This window comes from Solanum verrucosum, unplaced genomic scaffold (genome assembly GCF_900185275.1).
Source record: "Solanum verrucosum unplaced genomic scaffold, falcon-dt-bn FXZP01000306.1, whole genome shotgun sequence".
NCBI lineage: Eukaryota > Viridiplantae > Streptophyta > Magnoliopsida > Solanales > Solanaceae > Solanum > Solanum verrucosum.
Genome location: NW_026020398.1, coordinates 303,726 through 324,278, shown reverse-complemented (window position 1 = coordinate 324,278; position 20,553 = coordinate 303,726). Strand labels below are relative to the sequence as shown.

General features: G+C 31.3%; 1 protein-coding gene and 2 pseudogenes across 1 annotated transcript; 2 read left to right on the top strand and 1 right to left on the bottom strand.

Annotated features, from left to right (window-relative positions):
* Nucleotides 1–386: 386 nt before the first annotated feature.
* Nucleotides 387–1,565, top strand: LOC125839573 (cellulose synthase-like protein G1). Its single transcript, XM_049518562.1, has 2 exons — nt 387–611; nt 1,098–1,565. The coding sequence occupies exons 1-2, from the start codon at nt 387–389 to the stop codon at nt 1,563–1,565; spliced, it is 693 nt and encodes a 230-aa protein (XP_049374519.1).
* Nucleotides 1,566–3,818: 2,253 nt separating this feature from the next.
* LOC125839671 (beta-D-glucosyl crocetin beta-1,6-glucosyltransferase-like) lies at nt 3,819–5,211 on the bottom strand (annotated as a pseudogene).
* A 6,890-nt stretch (nt 5,212–12,101) lies between these two features.
* Nucleotides 12,102–13,029, top strand: LOC125839408 (1-aminocyclopropane-1-carboxylate oxidase homolog; annotated as a pseudogene).
* The last annotated feature ends 7,524 nt before the right edge of the window (nt 13,030–20,553 follow it).

Sequence of the window (20,553 nt, the reverse complement as noted above, 5' to 3'; positions counted from 1 at the left end):
CAAAACTCTTTTTTCTTTATTATGGTCATATATAACACATCAAATAAAAAAAAATTGCTTAGCCCAATTTTTGGATTGACTAAATTGAGTGGGTCAAAAGAGCTAAATTAGCTGAACGAGTCGTTAGACAATCCAAACTTGGACGGTTTAGATGTGTCATATATTCATGAGCTTGTTTTGCCACTTCAATTAATACTTTTGTATTTGTGTCTGTTAAATTATGTAATTATTTCATCTAAAAGCTTAAACTGTTGTTTCAGATAGGGTACTCATACAACAGTTTACTAGAGAGCTCATACACAGGTTATCTCTTGCATTCTAAGGGGTGGAAATCAGTATATCTTTATCCAAAGAGGCCATGCTTCCTTGGTTGTAGCACCATTGATATGAAAGATGCTTTGGTCCAACTAATGAAGTGGGCTTCTGGGCTAGTACAAGTTGGGCTTTCAAAATACAGCCCACTTACTTATGGGCTCATGTCAAAAATGCCTTTAGTCCAAAATATGTGTTATGGATACTTCATGTTCTCACATTTTCTCTCCATTCCTTGCTTCCTTTATGGCATTGTTCCACCTTTGTGCTTCTTGATGGGCACTCCAGTGTTTCCCAAGGTAAAAACTTAATTTTATCACTTATATATAAGTATCTTTTCAAGTATAATATCATTAAAAATATGTTTGAAAATTCCGGTTTTGCAAGTCGAAATGGACATATGAGTGATTGATTACAAGAGAAAGAAAAGTCGATCCAAAAGGCTTGATGGAAATTTCCTTGAACTATAGTGGTGATTAATGAAATTTCTAGTTTATTTTCTTGTTTAATCATCTGGTATCCAAAATTTATTGGTGTGGTTTAAGTCAGATCATGTTGCATAGGGGCCCATTAAGGAGGAAGCATTCCCTATAAGAAAATTTTACATTCCTAAGACTCGAATTCCAGACCTTTGATTAAAATGAATTTTATCTATCCCGACAAATCTTTGGTGATATACTAATTCGAAATTATATTAGAATTAGTGCCAGTCGTGTGAGACAAAATAATTATTTTTTGAAAAATTCATATACATGACTCACTCAATTGTCCTTATTTATTTACAGGTGACAAGCCCATGGTTTGCACTATTCACAACCATATTCTTATCATCTTTGGCTCAACATTTATATGAAGTCTTGTCTAGTGGTGGCAACTTAAGGACATGGTGGAATGAACAAAGAATTTGGATAATAAAAACAGTCACAGCTTGCTTATTTGGATGCTTAGATGTTTTAATGAAGTGGATAGGTGTTGCAAAGGCAAATTTCAGGTTAACAAACAAAGCCATAGATGAAGAGAAATTAAGGAAATATGAAAAGGGTAAATTTGATTTCCAAGGTGCTAAGTTGTTTATGGTTCCTTTGACATTTTTAGTGGTGTTTAATGTGGTATGTTTCATATTTGGAATGAAAAGATTGGTCTTAGAGAGGAACTTTGAGGAGATGTTTGGACAAGGTTTCCTTTCTTTTTATGTCTTGGTTCTTAGTTATCCTATATTAGAGGGTTTAGTAGTATCAAAGAAAGACAAGTAAAATATGTTTTCTTGGTTATATACAAGAAAGCAAATTTGTGTATATCATGTATAAATAATGTTGGTACAATAATACAAATGTTTTATGCTTTCAATTTATTGCATTATTAACTCATGTACATCCGACCTTTCATCTTGATTCATAATAAAGAAAAGCAGGAATTAAAGGCACATATTTCTTGATTTTTTTAGAATTTTGAAGGACATCAATCTTTTGTTTTGTAGAAGTATATCTCTCTTTTTAATTTCCATAAAGAGAAAAATATAGTCCACTTGGATGGAAGGGGAGACCATATTTTATTTTACCTGTGCCAAAAAATGCCTCCTCTTTTTTTTTTTCCGAAAGGTAACTTGTCTTTCATTTTTCTTTTTCAAAATTACAAATTCTACTATTAAAATGAATACCTTTAAATATTGTCGGAGTGGTGATCTGGTTGTGTGTAATTTTTATTTTTTTTACGTAATGTCAAAGTTAATAGGCTCTATTGGACGAGAGGGAGTTGCTCGGATGGTAAACACTCCTCACTTCCAACCCGAAGGTTGCGAGTTCGAGTCACCAAGGGAGCAAAAGGGATGGGAGCTCCTAGAGAGGGTAAAAATAATGAAAAAATAAAAATAGGCTCTATTGATGAATATGTCCTGTCTTAGCCCACTAATATCTTTCTCTTTGGGAAATAATTGATCAATCATCACGTGACATGTTTATATATGTATAACTAACCATTATTTGGCCAAATATTGCTCCAATTAATATAGATGTGTGTTGAGTAGGACTTATAAAGGGAAAAGATTAAGTTTTTCTACTTTTCAGGAATCGAGTTCGAGATCTTTGGAAAAGAAAAAGGAATATAATCTCCTTCATCTCAAAATACTCCTTGATGGTGAATTTTAACTTTAAAGTATCTTGTTCATGTCTGAAATAATTTAAGCATTATATGTATTTCTTAAGTATTTCAACTTATAATAGGTATTAATCCTCTCTAGAGTTTGAATTCATACAAGACAATATGATCATAAGAAGCTAATTATTTGAGTTAATATCTTAAAAGGTCACTCAACTTTGAGAATTTATCTAGTAAAATCATTGAACTTTGTTTTGTATCAAAAAAATCACTCAATTTGTGCATTTATATCAATAAAATCACTCAACTAAATTTATCATTAAATTATTTTTTATAACATGTAAACACAAACCCCACAATAAATAAAATTTTAAAAACTCATTACAAAAAAAGCAAGGACATACTTAATTAGTTAAACCGATACTCTTGTGATATTACAATAAACAAATGTACACTAATACTCGAAACAAATTCACGACGAAAATTCGAAGCTCACAAATTCAACTTTATTGTTCCTCTTCTGTCTACGAGGTTTTCTTTTTCTATTTTCAGAAAGTTGCGAGGATTTGTTAAAAAAATTTTGCTCTGTTTCCGGCGAATTTCAGAATACAATTGCATCGGTAAGTATTGCCAAAAAATAAATAAAATGAGTATTGAACTTTTCTATTGTTTCGTTTTTTATGTTTTTTCTATGAAAATATTTGCGAAACACTTTAATTTCGTGGAAAATGATAGGTGCTTAACTTTTTTCGCTAGAAATGATAATTGTCGAGCAGGAAATTTCATATGGTATGATATTATTGTATATTTATTTATTGTAATGCCATAAGAGTACTTATTTCACTAATTAAATTTGTCCATAAAATTTCTTAATGAGTTTTCTTTAATTTTATTTACTTATGGGATTTATGTTTCATGGTTTAAAGATAATTTATAATTTTGTCAAACTTAGTTGATTGATTTTATTGATACAAATGCATAAGTTGAGTGATTTTATTGATATAAAATAAAGTTCAATGACTTTATTAGATAAATTCTCAAAGTTGAATGACCTTTTGAGATATTAACTCTAATTATTTCTAGCTAAATTACAACATTCGATATTAGTTGTATATAAAATTCTTTTATTTGAATCTTTAGTATCTAAAAATACTTATACTCCTTGTTTGGATGGTTGTTGCATGTTGTATTGTATTGTTAGTCTAAATACAAAGTTTGTTTTGATTGTTACTTAAATTCTATTGTATCGTATTGATCGCTTAAATTATGGAAATGTGATATTATGTAAATCTTTTCAAACTTTGTATTCATTAAAACAATACAATACGAAATAATACAATACAATATATTATGAAACAATACATAAGGTTTCAACTCATGTAGTGTCCAAATCCAATTCAATCATCCATCATTCCCTTATAAATCAACACAAAAGCTTCAACAACTTTTTAACCCCTTCATTAATAGCTTTCTCCCCTTTGAATTTTATCTTTTCACTCAATTCCATTGCCTTTAAATTAACTTGTTTCCTAGTCTTATCCTCTACCACCCTCTTTATTCCTTTTGCCACCTCTTCTTTCATTATTTCCCCATTTTCACCTCTCAATATCTCCACCCCTATGCCAAGTTCCTCCACTAATCTTGAATTCAATGGTTGATCATGATTCATAGGCATGGCTATTATTGGTATGCCAAAACTCATGCTTTCTAACATCGAATTCCATCCACAATGAGTAACGAAACCTCCAATGCTTGAATGGTTCAAAATTTGACTTTGTGGTATCCATCCTTCAATAACCATCCCCTTTCCCTTTGTACTTTCAAGAAAACCTTGTGGAACCATTTTTTCTATTGTAGTGTTCACCCCTTTTGAAAATTTGATTGTCCAAATAAAGCTAACTTTGCTTAGCTCAAGCCCTTTTGCTATCTCTTCAATTTCTTGCTTTGACAAGAAGACTTCACTTCCAAATGATACATAAACACATGATAAACGATCCTTCTTATCTAGCCAGGATTGAATTGTCCCCCAATTCTCCTCCTCACCTATGGTCGCCTCGCGAATAAGTGGTCCAATTGGTATCAACTCCTTCTTTCCTATGGTAGAAACATAATCTATATACTTCCCCTCAATCTCCCTACAAGTGTTCAAAAAAAACAATATTGTGAGATTGTTCAAAGGATTTAAGTACCACGTATGCAAAGGCTTTCTCATCGCGTGGTTTTATTGGTTTTATATCTAATTTCTTGATCTCATAGTCATGAAGATACAATGAAGAAAAAGGCAAAGATGTAAGGTTTGAAGTCCCATGAAGAAATTGGTGGTAAAGGTAGGCAAGACCAGAAGTTGAAGAAACATAAAACATAATAGCATGAATATTGCATGATGAAGCCATAGTTGCTACCCATGGTTGGAACCCATCATATATAATCAAGTTAGGTTTTAGGGTTTCAATTATGCTTGGAAATTTGGAAGAAGCCATTTGAAAGGCTTGAATAAGAGTGGAATTAAGATGGGGAGGGAGGTCATTAGTTGTATGGTAATGAGGAGGTAACTCATGCAAATAAGGCAAGTGAAATTCAACAAGTTGTATGGAGAGATTATAATTTGTTGAGTTTTTATCTAGGGTTTCCTTGATAGATTTGAGAATAATTGGTGTAGAAAGAAAATATATGTGAAAATTCATTTTTGATAATTTCTTGGCTAGTGCCAAAAAGGGATTTACATGGCCAAAACCTAACCATGGAAATAGTAGGATACTAGGACTATTTCCCTTAGTTCTCTCCATGAATGAAATAATTATTGAAATTATTCATAGTTTTATAGGGTAGGAAAAGTTTAGCTATGTGGTCTTTTCAAACCACCTCTGAATTTGAGAGAAATTTACTTTGACCATTTAATTACATAGAAATATAAAATACCACTTAACAATTTTCAAGTGAATTTGAGAGTGATTTGATGAATTTTCTCTTTAATGTTTGATGTTCACGACTCGATCGACATGTAACGTGAACAAAATTTTGTCAATTGAAAGAATTCAAAGTGAAAAATTTAAAAGAATTTAACTTGTATATATTGATATTCCAAAAAAAATATATACTATATATAGCTATGCTTAGACTCATAACACTTTTATGTTTTTTTGTAAAGATACTTTTACGTTGTCAATATATAAAAGTTAACTAAAACAAAATAAAAATTTGAATGTTCATTAAGAACATGTTTTACGTGTTATTACACACGACCACAAGAACGTGACTTCTCTCCGGTCAGTGGCGGAGCTACAGTATATTCAGGGTGTCCAAGTGAATATCCTTCGTAAAAAATTATACCGTATATATAAGTAAAATGATACGTTAAATGGTTAAATAACATATTTTGAACTCCCCTGAAACAATGAAGTATTGTAGCCTAGTGATTTTTGATGCGCATGAAAAGTTCATGACTCTATCACTATCTTCAATTAAAACTGTCTCATAAAAAATAAGTGGACCAAATCTATTTATTTTTTCTTTTTTAACCTAATCGTCCAGACCAAAAATGATTGAAGTCCTTGTGTATGCTAAGCCACAAGCAAATTTAAAGATAAGATAGGGTGAATCCCTTTGGATTTTGATAGATATATGATGTTGTACTAAAATGAAACCTTATAAACATGCTACAATATTTCTAAGTGAAAAGCCAATCAGAGACTAGAAAATCAACACCTACAGTAAGATATTAGATGAAAGTATGATATTTTGTGACTAGTGGCATTACTACATGAGATGAAAGTATGATATTTTGTGACTAGTGGCATTACTACATGAGATGAAAGTATGATATTTTGTGACTAGTGGCATTACTACATGAGATGAAAGTATGATATTTTGTGACTAGTGGCATTACTACATGCGGTGAGGGTGGTCAGTTAAACATCGTTTGTCAAAAAATTATATTTTTTATATAAAATTATTTTTTATACGTATATATTAAATCTTGAATATTTTTAACGGTTTTTTTTATTTTGTCACTATTTATAACGTACGACGTACATACAAAATTTTAATTTATCGTCATCAGAAAATATCCGTGGTCACTGAGTAGGTAGTTTTTAACATTATATAATGACCTTTTATGGAAAAATTATAAAATTAGTCAAAATTTCTAACTTATTTATTGAAAACAGTTACAGTTTAAAATAATTATTAAAAAGAAGAATATTTTATTTATATAACAAATGTATTCTAATCTAGTTCCTAATTTTTTTCAACTAATAACCACATTTTGGGACTAAAATTAAAACAAAAAATAAGACTCACGTTCTCATATTCCCCCCATGTTTCATTGCTAAATCATAAAAATCTTTCATCAAAAATTTTTGTTTGTTTTGTATTCCAAAAATATGTTTATGTTTATGTTCAAAGTTGAATATATAGAAGATCAGCTAAATTGTATTCTAAATTATTTGTATTCCAATCATCTAACATAAAAACAAATCAAAATCATTCAACATGGACTATTTATATCTCAAACAGATTACAAAGTAAAAATGTATTTCGAACCTCAATTGTATTCTAAAGTATATTATATTAAATTAAATATTCAATTTGTATAACGTCATCTAAAATGTATTCTATCCAAATGTGTATTCGAAACTTTCTACATACAAATTCATATCCATTCAACAATTCAATTTTGTATCAAAATCAAAATGTATTGGAAGTAAACCTTTCAATTGCTATTTCCAAAACAATTTGAATTCGAAATAAACCTTTCAGTTTCTGTGTTCAATATAAATTGTTTATGAAAAAAACTTTCAATTTTTGTATTCAAAATAAATTGCAAAAACGTTGATCAATCAACTTAAGAAGGAACATTATCACTAGAGAATTGAAACCAATGAAAATTATCAGTCGCAATAGAGTTTGAGGAAGAAAATAGAGAACCACTTTTTTTGGTCTCCTAATCTTTTGTAACGAAGTAATGAGAATTTTCAACACTAATATTACCTAATTTGAAAGGTTTTCTCCCCTGATTTTCTTTAATTTGTTATTTCTTAGTTGTATTCTGTTAAGTTAAACCAAATAAAAAGTACATAATTCAACCCATAGCAAACTAAAGTATAATTGTTTATTGTAAATATTGAAAATGTAGCTAATGACCCTATTTAATGCTAAAAGTTCGTTGTTTTGAAAATTTTCCCTGTTTTTTTTATAAAAAAAAAGTGGTTTATATATATATAAGTGAAATTATACGCTAAATGGTTAAATAACATATTTGAACGCCCTTGAAAGAATGAAATGTTGTAGCCTAGTGATTTCTGGCATGCGAGGAAAGTTCAAGCTTTAGGTGATCACGAGTTCAAACCTCACTTGCTGGCGCGTTTAAGCCTTTTTTCCTTCTTCATTTATTTTTAGACATGAACCTTAAAGTAAATTTTGTAGTACACTTATTGGTCCAAAAAATAAATACTTGTATAATTTTTGGAGACCCTTCATAAAATTTTTGATTCCACTACGATCTTTTGAGGAGTCGCATTCTTCCGGACCAAAAATGATTAAAGTACTTTTGTGTGCTAAACCACGGGCAAATTCATTAAAGTCATACTAAAAATTAAAATGAAACCTTATAAACATACTACAAATAAGTGTTAATTATATTGATGTGATGTGCGTACTAATTTAATGAAGATGTTTTGTGAAAGTATAATATTTTGTGACTAGTTGCATTACTACATGCAATCAAGGGTGGTCAGTCGAACATTGTTTGTCGAAAAATTATATTTTTTATATAGAAAAGTATATGAAGTATATATTAAATTTTGAATATTCTTAACGAATTTTTTATTTTTCCACTATTTATAACGTACTACTTATAAAATTTAAATTTGTTGTTATCAGAAATATTCGTGGTCACTAAGGGCCCGTTTGGCCATGCGATATGGTATCATGATATGGAATCATGAGATGAAATTGAAGGCTTGTTTGGACATGCAATATGGAATTTTTGTGTTGTATATTTTCTCATAAACATAAAAATCTCATAAGTTGTAAAACTATTAAAATAGCCCCAATTGTTTATTCAATCTTATCAAATAAACAAAAATTATAAAATCGCATAATAAATTATTACAAAGTTATTTGTTCTTCACTTAAGTAATTGTTTCATCTAACTTTAATTTAATAAAAAAAAAATGAACATAAATTGTACTTGATATGCTCATATCTCTCAACTACTCTTACAAATAACCTATAAAGTAGAAAAAAAACATACATTAGTGAGTAAATATTAACTTAGAAGTTAAATACACTAAGATAAAAATTAACAAACATCACTGACTTCTAACTATTTACAAGAAAAATCAATAGTTAACTATTATAGAATAACGAAATTTTAAAAAGTTACCACAAGTTTGAGTCAAAAACACTTCTAATAAAATTTAATCAAAAAAATTATAACTAGTCCACTTGACTAAATATTAATAACTAATTGATCAAATTTTTCCCAAGTCCTCAATCCATTGGACTTGATATTCTTCGATCATGTGAACGAACATTTTGCGAATACTAAGATTAAGAAAGTGCGGCACCGCCAATGAAAATTGTCTTTTATCAATATTATGCTTAGTCATAAGATTAAGACGTTTTTTTAATTATGAAAAATCAAAAAAGTATTACTCCCTTCGTTCTTATTTATATTCACCAAATGAATTTCTACTTTATCATTTATATTCACCAAATTTAAAGTAATAATAAATTTTATATTGGTGAGAATAATAAATTTTAAAAAGTAATGATGTGATTATAAATTTTATGTACATATGAAACAAATGGTTAGTAGATATAAATGTGGGGTTGTTTTAACAAAATATAAATTCATGGATCAATTATTGTATTAAAATATCTCAAATCATGATATGGAATCACCATATAATTCTATATCATGATTTTTGGAGAATATGATATCACCTCTCATGATATGGAATCATGAGATGGAATCAGCGTAAAATCGCATGTCTAAACACTAATTTCATCTCACGACACCATATCATGATATGGTATCGCATGGCCAAACACCTACTAAATATCATAAAATTTAAACTTATGGCTACATTTTACCAGCCCATTTCAAACCAAATCATTATATGTAGCTGCCTACCTCAGAAAGGATGGATCCAAGTCCATCTAGGTACTTCTTTTTTGCATATAGTTATTCAAAAATAACTTAATTGTGCTCTATAGTTATAGTTTGTTAATTACGATTTGTAGCTACATGGTAGAGGGAGAAGAGAGGCGAGCGAGAGAGGGCAGAGAGACGAATTGTATATGTATATCTATCGAATTATATATGTATATATGTCAGATAATTGTATATGTAACTGTTATACATATGTATTTGTATATCTGGCGAGCGAGACTGGGAGAGGGAGAAGAGAAACAAGCGAGATTGGGAGAGCGGAGGCGTATCCAGAATTTTGTGATGATGGGTGTACCATTACAAAAAGGTGGATCTAAGATATAAATTTGATCGATTTAACATTTAGGTTTTTTTCACTGAAAACCATTAAAATTTTAAAATTGTAGGTCCAAAATTATTTTTACCTATCAAAACCACTTAGAGAGGCGTTACCCAATTTTAGAAAGAAAAATAAAACAAGATAAATCAAAGATTCAAATTTCTAGCCTCACTTAGAGAGGTGCACTCAATCATTATTACACGGCATTATATGGTACTTCAAATGTGGATTTACACATCTATAATTAAATATTTTTTTAAAAATATAATACTGCTATATATGATTTCAGGAGGGGAGCATAGGTTCACGTGAACCCGATGACCCTCTCCTAGATACGTCTTTGTATCTAATTGTCTTAAATTTATAATTTCTATTAGTTCAATAGTAACATATGACTTTGTTGGAAGTATACTGACTACTAACCAAATTTTTTTTTATGAAATCAATTATAGGTGTGTATATATATGCACACCTCTTTTATCTATATTATATTTAATAAAATTATTAATAGATTATCATAATTTATAATCGCACGAAGCGCAATCAAGTTCACTAGTCTTTTAAAAAATAATAAGATGCTCATTTAATTATATTTTATTAAATTTGTTGAAACGCAATTTTTGTTATAAACTAATTTTAAAAAATAATAAGATACTCATTTTAATTATTTTATTAAAATACTATTTTGTTAATATTCCTTGTGGATTGACAAAGCAAAGAACGAGATAGGAAATTGGCTGGAAAAATGAGATTTAAAGATGAACACGGGTGATTTACTTGATTTTTTTTTTCTTCCTTTCTGTTTATTATCAATGTTTTTTTTTTTCATTTAATATGTATGCTACTATATACAGTAGCACCTTTGCACAGATATTTAGAAAATAATATTTCAAAATAATTTAATAAATAATTAAATTGATTGTCTTATCGTTTTTTTAAAATTAGTTTAAAACAAGAATGGTGTTTCAAATAAATTTAATAAAATAATTAAATGAGTATCTTATTATTTTTAAAAATATTAGTTTAAACCAATATTTGTGTTTCAACAAAATTTAATTAAAAAAATTATTTAAATTGGCCGGGTGACTTTCTAAGTGAAATATCAATAATTGAGTGACTTTGTAGGTAAACTATTCATTGTTGAGTGACTTTGAGGTTATAAAAGGAAGTTAAGTGACTTTCTTTAAAAACAATTGTTAATTGGGTGACCATTTAAGATATTAATTCCTTGTCATTTGATATGAGCTGAAAATAGAAGAGGTAATTTCGTTTTCTCTCAAATTTTGACCACTTAAAATTTTTCTCTGTATACCTAAAAAATTATTTTCTTTGTGTAATTCAATTTTCCCCCCTAAATTATAAATTATAAAAGGCAATCACTTTTTAGAAAAAAATGTTACTATTTCATGATTTAGTGGTACATTTATCGTGTTGTTAACCTCTTGGTAGATAACTTTCAATTTTCTTTCATAAATCTTCATGTTATTATTAATTTGTTACAAGTATTTTGTTATATTATTGTTCTTATATGTAATGCAATTAGTTTTTCATTTATTGTATCGTTTGTTTTTGTATAAGCAAAATGATTTGTTTCAAAAGACTGTTTTAAAATGTACTTTGTAAATCCATAAAAGAAATGTAGTTGTCAAGCTGTCTTCTTTCTTGGAGAAATGGCAACAATGAAGCACTAGGCAGTGTATTGTCTTCTTGCCACTTGTCCAATTCTTAACACTTGTCTTATGATAATTAATTTGTTGATTTTTGTATCCTCTTTTTAAATAGGGAATACTTGTTTAATTTGGGAAAACAGTTTCTTAAGAAAATGTCTAGTACGATTCTTAGGACAATACTCAGTACGATTCAAATTATTTATTTTTAACACTAATATTTATATATTATCATAGTAATATTTATCTAATTTTTAGCATTACTATTTAGCTAAATAATAAGTTGACTACTATATTATTATTGTGAAATTTTAATTGTTCCCCAAACCGTTTTTTGATCGTTATGGCCAAACGTCCACTACATCGAAAGTGAACTACTTCTATCTCTCCACCCTTGGGATTTCAAAAGTGAACTACTTTATCTCTTTCTTGTTCACATTTCTTTATTCTATAATAATAAATATGGCATCTTCATTTTGAGAAATCATTCATATTTGTTGTAAAAATTAACCATTCATAGTGCAGAGAAAATATGGGAAGCTCTAGAGTTGAGGAAAATTATGACAGAATGAGTGAATTTAAAGCTTTTGATGATACGAAGACTGGTGTCAAAGGTCTTGTTGATTCTGGAATCACTAAAGTACCTCAAATATTCATTCTACCCCCAAAAAACAAGGCGGAAATATGTGAAACACACTTCGTTTTTTCAGTGATAGACCTTCAAGGCATCGACGAGGATCCAATCAAGCATAAGGAGATTGTGGACAAAGTTCGAGATGCATCGGAGACATGGGGTTTCTTCCAAGTGGTTAATCATGGCATTCCAACATTCATCCTGGACTAAACATTGCAAGGAACATGACAGTTTTTCGAGTAAGATACTGAGGTTAAGAAAAAGTATTACACTCGAGATACTGGGAAAAAGGTGTTTTATACTAGCAATCTTTTCTGTTTCGTGGCTCCGAATCCTCCCAGTCCACAAGAATTTCCAATTCCATGCGGGTAAATATTTTCATTTTTCAATCCGAATTAAATTAAACGTATTGTGTCAAGTGATTTATTTATGCTTGATGTGAATTTTGGAGTATACTGTTCGGATTCTTAGTAGCTCAGTTGATTGACTATCTAAAGACGGAGACAGGTCCATGAGAGCCAATTAAGCATGTTCTGTTATTACTCTGTTTTTATAAAAATATGTCTTGTTTCAATGCAGGGAAGTACTAATGGACTACTCCAAGGATGTGACGACTCATTGTTTGAATTATTGTCTGAAGGTCTCGGTCTCAATCGCAGTTATCTCAAAGATTATATGGATTGTTGTCATCTTAGTTATTCATGCAATTACTATTCAACATACCGATGTTTGTTTTGTAACGGTCCTTGTACAAGATGATATCGGAGGACTCCAAGTTCTTCACCAGAATCATTGGGTTTTGCAGCTTTGCTATCACAATGTATAGTAGTAGGCTCATCCACTTTTAATCCCAACTCCTTGAACAAGTTAGATACCCAAACTACTTTAGCAGTTAATGTAGCTAGACTCATGTACTCCGCTTCAGCAGAACTCCTAGAAACTGTGCTTTGCTTCTTTGATTTCCATGCGATCAAAGACTTCCCATACTTCAACAAATAGCCTGTTACTGATCTCCTCGTATTAGGGCAGGCAGCCCAATCGGCATCACAAAAACCAGTTAACTGTGGTTGTTTCTCAGCATTCAGAAGCAGCCCTAGACCTGGTGCTGTCTTAATGTACCTTACTACCCTCAAAGCAGCATTCCAGTGTGGGACTTTTGGCTTCTGTAAGAACTGACTTAGACTTTGTACTGAAAAAGCTATGTCAGGCCTAGTATTTATGAGATACAGTAGCTTTCCAATAAGTCTTTGGTACTTGCTTACATCAGGAAATAAACCATCAGAATCATTCAAAAAGAAATCAGCATTTGTAAGTTTCACATTACTTTCCAAAGGGGTTGCTGATGTCTTAGGACCTGCCAGACCAGTCTTAGACACTAGTTCCAGTGCGTATTTTCTCTGGTTCATTAGAATTCCATGTCCTGATCTACAAAACTCAATACCAAGAAAATATTTAATTCTCCCATATCCTTGATCTTAAAATGAAAGTGCAGAACTTGCTTAGTCTCTTGTATTAATGTTGAGTCATTTCCTGTGATCAGTAAGTCATCCACATAAACCAACACAACCACCAATGTTGCACCCCTTCTCTTAGTAAACAATGAATAGTCTAAATGACTTTGTATGTACCCTGAACTAATCAAAGCATTTGTTAACTTTACATTCCATTGTCGGGAAGCTTGTTTCAGTCCATATAAGGACTTCATAAGCCTGCATACCTGTTGTTCCCCCTTGGTAGAGAACCCTTTAGGCATGTCCATGTACACTTCCTCAAGAAGGTCTCCTTGTAAGAAGACATTAAAAACATTCATTTGATAGACCATCCAATTCTTAGCTGTTGCAATAGCAATAATTGTCCTCACTGTGACCATTTTCACTACAGGTGAAATGTTTCTTGGTAATCGATTCCTTCAGTCTGGCTATACCTCTTTGCCACAAGTCTGGCCTTAAATCTTTCAACTTCCCCATTTGCTTTATATTTGATTTTAAAAATCCATTTGCATCCTATTGCCTTCTTGCCTGGTGGAAGTTTCACAACTGACCATGTGCCATTATCCTCTAATGCAACAATCTTATGTTTCATGGCTTCCACCCACCTGTGGTCTTTTACAGCTTCTTCATAAGTTTTTGGTTCAACCTCTGCAGACATCTTACTCAGGTAGGCCTGATATGAAGCTGATAATTGACTATAGGACATGAAGTTAGCTAATGAGTGAGGGTGATCAATGACATGAGTGACATAATTTTTCATCCAAATAGGTGGATGAGAGTGTCTAGCTGAGGTACGAGGCAGAAAAGTTATTTCATGAGCATTCTGATTCTCCTCATGAATACCTGCATGAACTAAATCACCTGCTGCATCTACATCATTCTGTGGAAATAATACTGCATGATTATGATCAACATTTATTTCTTGTTCATTACCCAGAGGGTCGGCTGGAAGAACAGAATCAGGGCTCAGATCAGTGGAATCAGATAAGGAAGTATCAGAAAATACTGGTGAGAGCTGCTCCTTGAGGCCATTGAATGGAAAAACAGTTTCTTTAAAGACAACATCCCTGCTTACTATAAACTTTTTAAGGCTCAAATTGTATAGAACATACCTTTTTTGAGTAAGTGAATAGCCCATCAGTACACAAACATCAACTCGAGCAGAAAATTTATCATTTTTGACCAACTTAGTTGCATAGCATAAGCAACCAATAGTTCTCAGATGATCAAGGCAAGGTTTAGTATGATGGAAAATCTCATAAGGGGACAGACCATGCAACACATCGGTAGGCATCCTATTAATTAAGTACACAGTTGCTAACACACATTCACCCCAGAATCAAATTAGAATATAGCCCTGAAATCTTATAGCTCTGGCCACTTCAAGAATGTGCCTGTGTTTTCTCTCAACCACTCCATTCTGCTGTGGAGTATGAGGACAACTACTTTCATGAATTATTCCTAAAGAAGTAAACAATGTATGACATTTTGAATTGAAGACATTATCATTGTCTGATCTAATCCTCTTAACTTGCTTACTGAACTAATTATTTACCAGGGCAAAGAAAGATTTTAAAGTAGCAAAAACATCACTCTTGAACTTTAGTAAAAACAACCAAGTCATCCTGGAATTGTCATCTATAATAGTCAAGAAAAATCTGAATCCATTATGTGTAGTAAACTTGAATGGACCCCATACAGCAACATGAATTAGATCAAAGACATTTCTACATCTAGACATACTACTTGGAAATTGAAGTCGAGTTTGCTTAGCCAAATGGCAAATTGAACAATCAGTCACACTTACATCTTTATTCACTAATGACGACTGCTTTAAAACCTTGAATGAAGGGTGCCCCATCCTGTTGTGCCATAACATTTGTGAAGCATCACCTGATCTTGCCATCAAACTCTGACCATTGTTAATACTGCCAGCAACTGTGCTTGATTGGCAAAAACTCTTAGGAAAATAGTACAGACCTTCTATCTCTTTACCAATTTCATTCACCTCTCCACTGAAGAGGTCCTGAAAAATACAGAATTTAGGGGAAAAACTAACAGAACACTTCAACTGTCTAGTCATTTGAGAAACTGATAATAAGTCATACTTAAAATCAGGAACCACCAAAACATCCTCTAGTAAACCACCATCTCCCATTATGCAGTTTCCAGAATGAGTAACAATAGTAGTCTGACCATTAGGTAGATAAACCTTTCGTCCTATGTTCATTTTAGAAGAACAAATGTTATCCAGCTTATCAGTATTAGAAGGCATGTGGCAAGTTGCTCCTGAATCAACTATCCATTGTTTCCTTTTATTTTGCATAACATTTGCATTACCAGCATTCAACACATCAATTCCTTTTCTATCAGAGAACAAGGAAACATTAATGTGTTTAGAATTACCTGTCATGTTGACTACAGCTTCCACCTTATCTTCTTCATCAATGAACTTCATTATTTTTTTATATTGGGCATGTGTGTATGTGGACTTCATAGCAAGAGCCTGCATGTTAGTTCGAATAGAGTCAAAATCACCTGATCCTTGTGCTTCGTAAGATTTTTGTGCAGATTTCTCAGACCTTAATCCATCATCAACCTTATCTACTTGCACATTATTTGCCATGCCTTTGTTGAGATTTTCTCCCCTAGAATTTGTGAATCTAGGTTCATTGTTGTGTCCTGTTTTCTTCTTAAACTTCCAATCTTCAGGATATCCAACAAGTTTAAAGCAAATGTCCTTAGTGTGCCCATGAAGCTTACAATGATCACATAACAAATTCCAATTTATTTTCTTCTTATTGTTATAATTCCCTTTGCCATATTCACTGTTATCACCATTAATTCGACCATTTCTAGATCCATAATTCCCTTTTCCTACATACAGTGTTGTGGCCTCGATCATGTTTCCTCCTGTGTGCATTTCAGATGTGTGTCTTTGACTTTCATCTGAAACTATTAGTGCATATGCCTTACTGACATTGGGTAAGGGATTCATCATCAATAGCTGACTCCTTGCATGTGTTACGGTTTTGCCCTGATTTTCTTACCTTATTTGAAGTTTATTTTTTACTTAAAGAAAAGTCAAAGTATTATCATAAATGCTTGAACTTTTTCTAAAAGGAAAATACAATTTTCTTTCATATTTGGTTTATTCTTTCCTTAAAGGAAATGTTTGGAGATCTATAAATTGAAGATCTATATTCTCATAGCATAACATAATAGCATCCACAATGTAGTCATTTAAAATTCTTGTTTATGGGGAGATTTATTCTCTCTAAAGTTTCAATGTTTTTCTTTATATTAGTTTTAATTTGATATAATAATATTTTAATTTTAGTATAAGTTTTTGTTATCTGATTCATCAACTATATGATTTGCAAATTGTAAGCTTCCGCATGACGCCCTAATCACCCTTTCGAACTCAATAAATGGTATCAGAGCATATGGTTCAATGATCTAATGCTTGAATGAGGTTGAAGACATGTTCAAGTGGTTTCAAATCAATTTGCAACTAATTTGATGATAAAAAAGATTTTTGTTCAGCTACACGTGGAGAAAAGATTAAAACTATATTTTCAACATTCCTGTTTCTGCATCTTTGAAAATAAAAATAAAATATTTTTAAACCATTTTTAACCCATATATTTTAAACTTTATTTTAACCATTGCAAGCAGCAGTGATGAAGACTATGTGAAGAACGAAGATATCATGCATATGAAGAAGACGGATCAAGTTTTGTCAAGAAAATCCAGCCAAAAGGGGAGATTTGTTAGGGTTTTGCCCTGATTTTCTTACCTTATTTGAAGTTTATTTTTTCCTTAAAGAAAAGTCAAAGTATTACCATAAATGTTTGAACTTTTTCTAAAAGGAAAATACAATTTTCTTCCATATTTGGTTTATTCTTTCCTTAGAGGAAATGTTTGGAGATCTATAAATTGAATATCTCTATTCTCATAACATAACATAATAGCATTCATAATGTAGTCGTTTAAAAGTCTTGTTTATGGGGAGATTTATTTTCTCTAAAGTTTCAATGTTTTTTCTTTATATTAGTTTTAATTTGATATAATAACATTTTAATTTTTAGTATAAGTTTTTGTTATCTGATTTATCAACTATATGATTTGCAAATTGTAAGCTTCCGCATGACGCCCTAATCACCCTTTCGAACTCAACAAGTGGTATCAGAGCATATGGTTCAATGATCTAATGCTTGAATGAGGTTGAAGACAGGTTCAAGTGGTTTCAAATCAATTTGCAACTAATTTGATGATAAAAAAGATTTTTGTCCAGCTACATGTGGAGAAAAGATTAAAACTATATTTTCAACATTCCCGTTTCTGCATCTTTGAAAATAAAAATAAAATATTTTTAAACCATTTTTAACCCATATATTTTAAACTTTATTTTTAACCATGGCAAGTAGCAGTGATGAAGACTATGTGAAGAACGAAGATATCATGCATATGAAGAAGACGGATCAAGTTTTGTCAAGAAAATCCAGCCAAAAGGGGAGATTTGTTAGGGTTTTGCCCTGATTTTCTTACCTTATTTGAAGTTTATTTTTCCTTAAAGAAAAGTCAAAGTATTACCATAAATGTTTGAACTTTTTCTAAAAGGAAAATACAATTTTCTTTCATATTTGGTTTATTCTTTCCTTAGAGGAAATGTTTGGAGATCTATAAATTGAATATCCCTATTCTCATAACATAACATAATAGCATCCACAATGTAGTCGTTTAAAAGTCTTGTTTATGAGGAGATTTATTCTCTCTAAAGTTTCAATGTTTTTCTTTATATTAGTTTTAATTTGATATAATAATAGTTTGATTTTTAGTATAAGTTTGTAACACCCCAGAAAATTTTGAACTAGGACTCGAACCGTTCTTCATAGTGAGTAAGATTTTACCAAGGAGTTTAAAATTTCTTAAGTGTTAAGGTCACTAGATGTAGCACCTTGAGTTTCAAAAAGAATTAAATTGGAAATAGCAAAATCTGAAATTTTGCAAGTTATGCTTAAGTATGAGTTTTGGGTCGACTTCAAACAACCATAACTCCTAGCTCAGGATGAATTAGGTGTGCTACCAGATACCGTAGCGAAGATCTTTGAATTATCTTTCCAACGCCGTGGAGTTTGCTATGTTTCGAGGTCGGATGAGTGAGATATGGCCTTTTGAAGATAGGTTGTCCAGTTAAGGAAAGTTAGCCGAAAATAAAGAGGGGTATTTTGGTCTTTTCCTTACCCAACCAGATTTAATTCGTTTTTAATAATATTTTAAGGGTCTAATCCTATTAGGTTCAGTTTTATAATCCTAAAATACGCCTAGGGTTTTAGTTGAAAATTCAAGAAGAGAAAAGAGGAGAAAAGAAAAAGGATGAAAGCGTTCGTCGAGATTCTTGCATCTTGTTGCGGATTTTGGGTTTGATCCCTAAGAGGTATGTAAGCTTCCATAGTGTTGGGTTCTTTCACCCACACGTCAATCATGATTTATTCAGCGAATTTCCTTCTTGAAATTTATGGATTTAAGTTCTTGATGAGTTCTTGATAAGTGTTCTTGAAGTTTATTAAGTTTTGAAGTAAGATTCTGCTTAGATCAACTTTAAACGACCATATCTCTTAGAATATTAAGAGTTACGTGATCCATAACCTATCCAATTAAAGGTAATTGAATCTACTTTCCAACCCCACCAGTTTCATGTCAATCCAATATCTGAGTAAAAAGTTATGACTATTTTAGTAAACCTACACAGTGCTGTTACGAATTAGCCGACGGGAAAATATTGAAAATAATCGTTTTCTTGTCTTTTTACCTCCAAGAAAACCATCAACGAATTTCTTGACTAATTAAAAAGCTCAAAACAGTCAGATTTACATCTTCACTCATGAAAATCATAATTTTTGGCTATAGAGATTTTAATAAACTAACTCGAGAATCTCAAGAAAGGTCTTCTTGATTGTTTACCTTCAAGCTAGGGTTTCAAGACTTCTAATCAAGTTCTTCTTCAAGATTCTTAAAGATTCTTCAAGAATCTTGTTCTTCTAGGTATGTAAGGCTATCATAGTGTTGGACTAGTTCGTCCTCACGCACTACATCTACTTTCAGATCAGAAAAAGAGTAATCTAGGATACTTTCCCTAGATTTGAGTATTCTTGAGATAAGTTGATTTTCAGTTCCTGAATTCATATTTCTTTTAAAAGTTCTATTCCTAATCATCGAATAGCTATATTGTTATTGAGATCCTTCATATCATGAATCATAACTCTTGAATTCATAATTCATAATTCAAATTCAAGAGAGAGTTAAGAGTAGAGTTCAAGGAAGCCTTTGAGTTCAATTGTGAATCCTTTGAGATCAACTATCGATTTGAACTAAGTTTTGAGGAAGTAAGTCAGAGAATGAGAAGAGACACATACATGAGTTTCATAATGTTATGTAGACCTACGAGTCAAGTCGTTCATGCCCATAAATTTCGCATGAACTCCAGAAGTTGAGTATCTTTGAGAGGAGTAGTATCTTCAAGTTCTAAGTCTTGAGTATTGAGTTCTTAATCCCCTTTGAGATTATATTTCTAAGCATGGGACTATTACATGTTACCCATAAAGTCTTTGAGTTGAATTGTTCATGCCCATAATTCCGCATGAATCGTATAAGTCGAGCAGTCTTGAGAAGAGAAGTATCTTTGAGTCCTTGAGTTGAGTCGTTCATGCTCATAATTCCGCACGAACCCTCTGAGTTGAGCATTCTTAAAATTAGTAGTATCATTGAAGTTCTTGAGTTCCAAGTATTTGAGTTCTATCTATGGTTATTGAAAACCTTGCATTGAGTAGTTCATGTCCATAATTTGGTATGAACCA